Source organism: Dromiciops gliroides, chromosome 2, assembly GCF_019393635.1.
Source record: "Dromiciops gliroides isolate mDroGli1 chromosome 2, mDroGli1.pri, whole genome shotgun sequence".
Taxonomy (NCBI): Eukaryota; Metazoa; Chordata; class Mammalia; order Microbiotheria; family Microbiotheriidae; genus Dromiciops; species Dromiciops gliroides.
In genome coordinates this window covers 31,434,256-31,441,061 of record NC_057862.1, presented here as the reverse complement: position 1 = coordinate 31,441,061, position 6,806 = coordinate 31,434,256, and the positions used below count along the sequence as shown (strand labels likewise).

The following is a 6,806-nucleotide window of genomic DNA, read 5'->3' as shown; positions in this document are numbered from 1 at the left end:
GCAATGGAGCCAGAGTTAGCTATTGGCTGTGGTGGGCAGCTGTTATCTTTGATAAGATGTCAGACAGGGGGAGATTTATAACTTGCTATCAACTGATGAAGTTAAATGCCCTGGGCTATGTATTAATCATGAAAATAATGCATTTCTATCAATAGGGTTTATACCATGTAAACAGCCTAGGTAACGATTATAAAGAGAGTGGACATGAGGATAGAAGGGTTAGTAACTAATCAAATCATGCCAATAGAAGTCTTCTAAGTGACCTAATTGAAGCCAGATTTATTTCTGGGCTTTGGAAATCTTAGTATTCTGAAATGCCACAATGAGAATTCCAAGAGATACAGATGAAGTGGACTACTATGTGTTAAATGAATATGAGTTGGCAATGGGAAAGACTGAAATGAGACAATTTTTAAAGGGGATCCAATAATGTGGACATCAGCTCTGACCACCTGGGACAACAAAATGAAATGGATTTCAAATTTTCCGGGAAATAACTTGGTTCAAACTGGGTGTTCTCCTAATTTGACCAGACTTGAAAAACCCAAATGCCTAACAACCCACCTTTTCGCCTTAATTAATAATTTCAGGGCACAAATATAACTAGGAGAAAATGATAAGGCAAGAGTTATGTGTGGATTCTAGCAAGAGTCCTTCTCTCTCAGGATTCAGGGACCCCAGAGAACACAAGGGAGAGGCCATATCCTACTGAGTTGAACTGAAAATGCACCAACCTCTGTTTCCGATAAGGTGGATGATCTATGCTACAACACACACCCATGCTGACAGAATTGAGTCCCTTCTGAATGGCTGGCAAGTTAGGAAAACTCTATTTTGCCTTATTTTCCCTTAAATACCCTTAGTCTTACCACATCCTGCACCAGAAGGCCATGAGTAAAAATTTTAGAGAAAAATTCCAAGGCCACCCTCTGTTATATTTTCTGAGCTTTGTTGTTGTCCCCATACTCCCAATTGAAGAGACAGTTTAACAATTTTTCCTAATAAATTTGCTTGACTAGGAAATAACTTGGATCAAGGCTGTTAGTAGAAACTAAGGCTCGGAATTTAAAATGATTAAATGCATTAGCACCCCTGCGAAATACTGGATCAGAAAGGTTGCTCTTCGGGGGCTGAGGGATACAGGAACTCTGCCGTTACCATATGAAGAACATACAGACGGGGCTAACCATCGAGGAACAAAATAGTCAATTTCATTGAAGCTACTTGGCTCAAGCCACCACTTCTAATAGGCCACTGTGCTAAACAAAGGGTAAGCGTGTATTCCTGATCATCCGATACTCGAAAATACCTTGAAGCAGCCAGAACAATTGACAATTCACCACTTCTACAGTCATAACATATACAAAACTTTAGGCTCACAAAAATATACGCTTTCAAATGGAGATCTCTAAGGCACACCAAAGACTAAAACAATTCAATGCATTTGCTAATATATGTTCAAGAAGCAGAAAACTTCTGGTCCAAGATGATGATCCAGCATTTTGACCTTTTTTGTTTTTCACAATCCCTTCATACTCCTTTACTTGAACCAGTCAAAAGCTGGGCACAACACCTTGCTCCACAGGGTATTTGCCAATCTTACTTAAGACAATAAGTTACAAAAGTGTTCCAAGAGAAAGAGACAGAAACTCAAATGAGAGGTATATAGGAATCCCCCCCCCCCCATTAAAAAAAAATTCAAGGGCAGCTAGGTGGTATAGCGGATAAAGCACTGGCCAAAGCACTGGCCCTGGATTCGGGAGGACCTGACTTCAAATCCAGCCTCAGACACTTGATACTTGCTAGCTGTGTGACCCTGGGCAAGTCACTTAACCCTCATTGCCCCGCAAAATAAAATTAAATAAAATTAAAAAATTAAAAAGTGTATTTTCTGCACCCAAACTGTCAGTATTAATGGTTGTGGTAGATTCCTATGGCATTTCCAAGGAAAAAGCACCTTTAGGTTTAGATACTAGCAAGTAACCTAGACATTTCAGATTTATTTTGTTATAGCACCTCTACATTATAACACAGTCAAATACAGCATTAGTAGAATTCTTCATAGACAAAAGGTTTAGTTCAGATTACCTTACTGTTTGGCTATAACTTCATTCAATAAATAAATGTAAAAAGGAAAAGGAAAGGAAGATGGGATTCTATAGTATTTAGTAAATGGAGTGTCTACTTTTCCTAGTTTTTTTTAGAACAAAAGTAATTCTATTTATTTGGTGAAACATAAGTTTTGAAAAATTGGGAGCAAATGATTCAAAAGTAAATCCATGTTTTAAAATGTTCACAGAAGTTGCTCATGAAGGAAAAAAAAAGACCTATTTGAACTGAATTAGCATTTTTCCTGACTACTGAACATTTCTGTGGGACTTGGATACATTTTACATAGACAATTGGGGAAAAAAAGCAATTTTGAAAAAAATTTAAATCAACTTTTTCTCTCATATCAGTAAGATTTTTTCAGAATAAACAAGGCAAGTCTGGGAGTTGTTTATTTAGTTTCCCACTCCATTCCTTCTGGGCACTAGGAGAATTTGGTGGGTTTGGACCCCACAAACTTCAATGGTCCATGTGATGAGAATTTACCTCACCCACCTTCGTTCTGAAAAATTCTTCACCGATGAGGACGGATGAGAATTTGGTTAGATTATTAATTGCAAGACTGCTCAAATAAGAGTTTACCTTAAAAAAGTTCCCAGTATGTTAGTTTAAGTCTCGATAATGATACAGACAAATGGTAATATATTTCCTAAATTTGATTTTGTAGACAACAGTTTTCTGCATTGCTTACTGATTTATGTGTATCTGATATCTTTAATGAAAAGAAAAAGGTCAAATAAAAAAGAAACACCACAAACCACATACATTATTAATATACATATTTCAGTTGTAGCAATATGGAACTCTACACAGCAAGAATAAAATGATTTCTTTTGTAGAATATGCACAAACAATAGACAATATGATTCTTATACTATACTATTTCAAGTTAATTTTAAAAATAGAAAGTGCTTTTAAAATATATATATATATATATGTATATATATTTACAGTTTACAAACAGCCTCCAACCATCACTAAGGACAACACCTGGGTCCTTCTATATGATACGAGAACTCTTTCCAGAGAGAGGGAATTTCATTGGTTATTTTTGAAGGTATAAATGGATTTTCACTTTTAGAGCAATGATTGGAAGTTGTTGGAACAATGGCACCATGAAGTAATAGTACAGCTTATCTTTCACTGTTTCAATGTGGTTAAGCACCAAGAGCTATGGAGAGCTAATACTGTAAAACTTTTTTTTACCTCTTAAAATAGGAAAGAATCTGTTAAAATCCTCTAAAAATGATTTTTCTTTCATAGTAAACAGACTCGATTTAAAGCACCAAAGTATAAATTCCTAAAGGTCATAAACTGAATCTTTCTATCAAGGTTAATAACCTAACCAAAACTTTGCTTAAGCAATCTATTAAAAACTATAAAATTTCTTTTTTTGTTGTTTAAAATGTGCTTGAGCACCACTCCACCAATGGTCAAAATATAAAGTCACATTTAAGAAATTACTCTCCCCCCCCCACACCCTTTTTTACCTCAGCCTTAAAATGGTTGAGATGAACAAAGAGAAAACTACAGCTTGACTCTTTTTTTTCAACAGCACCTTGAAATAACAGAACATTGCACTGGAACAAGATTCTGTGTTTTAGAAGCCTTCAGACCCAATGATTGTAGGGCCCTGCAACTTGAGTGAGGGCATAAGAAGACACTGTAATGACATTGTCATGAGTTACTGTTAATGCTTTCCGGGAAGGAATTTGGTTTAATTCATTTTCCTCACAGAAAATCTCAGGACTCTCAGTAGGCTGTTTTGTTTTCTGGTTGTTGGCATTCTCAGTAGCTAGCCTCTCGGCCTCTCTCTCTTTCTCTCGGGCTCTTTCCGCCATCTTTGCCTCCCATACAGCCCACCCATGCCTTGGTTCATTCAGGTTCTTGTGCTGATAGAAGACGAGAGAGATCCGTGTGGGATGGTTGCGGTTTGGCTTGCGGATGGGTGTTGTGGCATGCAGCTCTCGCCGGGCACACTCAATTAGCACCGAGCCATGGGAAGGGGCCACTGCCACTCCACCAATATTGTCATCCAAGAAGTTGTGTTCACTGTCTGACCACATCTCTTCTGGCTTCTCTTCACTGTCAGCTGATTCTGTCAGCTCATCGCTTGGTACCTGCTCAGCCGCTGAAGGGAAATGAGCAGCTTGCTCAGGCTCTTGTCTGCTGGGATGCACCAGGGGTAAAGCCAAAACATCAATTTCACTTGGCCCTGGCTTCTGCTCATTGTCTGATTTCACTGAGGTGGAGTTACCAGGACTAGCGATCTGAGTAATAGGTGGGGATAATGATGGAGGTTGGCATTTTGCCATGTTTGAAATCAGATGCTCCACTGGGACAATGGGAAGGTCAGTATGAATTTGGGGATCTGTCACGGTAGAAGCCACTCCAGGAAAGGATGCTGGATCAGCATTCAGTAGAAGTCCAGGGCATTCCTCAGTTACTGCATTAGCACCACTGTATTTTGTAGAAACCACTGTCCAGGGTGGAACGCTACCCTGATCTGAAAAACCGTAGGAAATTTCAGAGTCATTCTGAAATGAAGTTGTTGCCAAGCCAGACATGGGGGTCAGGGAAGAGTTTAGAGGTAAGTTTGTCCCTTTCAATGGGTGATGAATGGACTTGATCCAAGAGTAGCTTGTAGTGTTGGTCACACTATGGAGGTCAAAATGTGAGTCTGGAAGTTCACTTTTTACGTCAGGTTGCAATGCCTCAGTTCTGTTGCCTATACAAAAGAAGAAATGACAAAGAGTGGGAAAACCATACTAAAATGTGAATACAAACTGCTTTTTTACATAGTACCCAATAAGTAAATGTTTCTAAAGAAATATGCTACTACAAAGCATAAGATACACATGGACCCACACTTCTGAATTGTTTTGGTTGGTTTTATTTAACTATTTTTTTTACTACTTTCTTCCTCTTTCTTCTTCTTAAAAAAATTATTTGTCAAATCTGGCCTCAGACACTTACTAGCTATGTGACACTGGGCAAGTCACTTAAACTCTGATTGACTGAGAAAAGGATCTACTGGAGAAGGAAATGAAAAACCACTCTAGAATCTTTGCCAAGAAAACCCCATGGCCAGTATCGGTGTGTTATGGTCCACAGGGTCACAAAGAGTTGAACATGACTGAACAACAGATGGCAAAGTGGATAAATGGTTAGGCCTGGAATTAGGAAGAGCTGAGTTCAAATCTGTCCTTAGATACTTACTAGCTGTGTAAACCTGGGTAAATATTTAACCTCTGTCTGCCTCAATTTCCTCAACTGTAAAATGTAACTAATAATAGAATCTACTTCCCAGGGCTGTTGTGAAGATCAACTGAGATAATATTTGTAAAGCACGTAACAGTGCCAGGCACTTCATAAATATTTATTTCCTTCTTTTCTTCTAGTGTCCCACAGACACCAGCTTTGAGATCCTGACAAAGTTATGATGCAGATGATACAGGGTAAACCACAAGATTGTTTTATTTTTACACAGAAAAGATCAATCCCCTTCATTCCTTCCTTTGAGAGAGAGAGAGAGAGAGAGAGAGAGAGAGAAAATTAACAAAAAAGATGAAGAGAAATAAATATAAGATAAAATGAAAAGGCATATAAACTGCACTAAAGAAAAAACTTTACTTGGGCTAGAAAGAAAGATAGAAACAAAGGAAAAGCAAAACAGGACAGAAGCAAAGTGAAGGAGGGACAAAGACTTTCACTGGCGAGGTTTTAGGGCTGGTTCAATGTTAGAAAACTATCAGCAGAACTGATCATATAAATAATAAAAACTGCCAATGTTTCTACTTTACTAAGTGATTCTTGCAAATTAAATGATTGACCCATACACTGTAACCTGAAGAAGAGCAGAAAGTGGAGGCTCAGCTACAACATCAAACTTGGTTTCTCTCTATTTAGAGAAGAGTCTTTATGTAAAAATAAAAATAAAATGGAAGGCACCAAGCCCCAGAAGCCACTATGAGGTGTATATGTTGTCACTAGAGTCCCAGGGAAAAGCAGAGACCTGAGCCACCACTGAGGAGGTGGAGACAAGAGCCATCTCCACCTCCACATGCCCCTCATGGGGGATCAGCTGTTGTGCCACCATGTCTGAGAGCAGATCTGTGCTTTCACAAGTTTTCAGTGGCCTCTGGTGCTGCTTTTCCTGATACTCCTTGCTAAAAGTGATCTCTTCCTCTTTCAGTCTCTCAGAGCACTTTGAGCTGCCCATAGTAGAGTTACAGGATCTGATTATAGTCATGGGTACATGTCCTATCTCTTCTACCTAACCTTACACTCTGCTGCCAGGGTAGAGTAGGGTAGGAACTCAATCTCTCCGAGTATTTTGCACACATTAGGTAATTAACAAATGCATAATGCAGTGAGTAAAGAGAATTACTATTAATGCGATACACAGCCCAAAGAAAGAGAAATTAAAGTGCTGGTGTGAAAACATAATGAAATGATAGGACTGGGAAAACAAAATAATCTATGGAGAAGGCCACCTTTCAAGGGAAAAGTTTTGGATGGAAATGTGAAACAAATATCGAAGAGGGTCAACAGGAAAGCTGATCTTGGGTCCTCCCATTTGGACAGCCAGAGTCAATGCCCAGGGCTGGCCAGGTGTGTCCTACTTGTTCATCTGTAATGTGCCACTTGGCTAAGTAATATGTCACTGTGAGATGGTTAAGAGTAGAGATACCAAA

General features: G+C 38.8%; 1 protein-coding gene across 1 annotated transcript in view; it reads right to left on the bottom strand.

Moving 5' to 3' along the window:
- Positions 1-1,787: 1,787 nt before the first annotated feature.
- The window catches only part of TET1 (tet methylcytosine dioxygenase 1), a 162,675-nt gene continuing 157,656 nt past the window's right edge, over positions 1,788-6,806 (bottom strand). Inside the window, exon 11 of the mRNA XM_043984934.1 lies at positions 1,788-4,837. Within this exon, the coding sequence (XP_043840869.1) occupies positions 3,720-4,837 (1,118 nt within the window). The 3' untranslated portion in view covers positions 1,788-3,719. The remainder of the gene's footprint in view (positions 4,838-6,806) is intronic.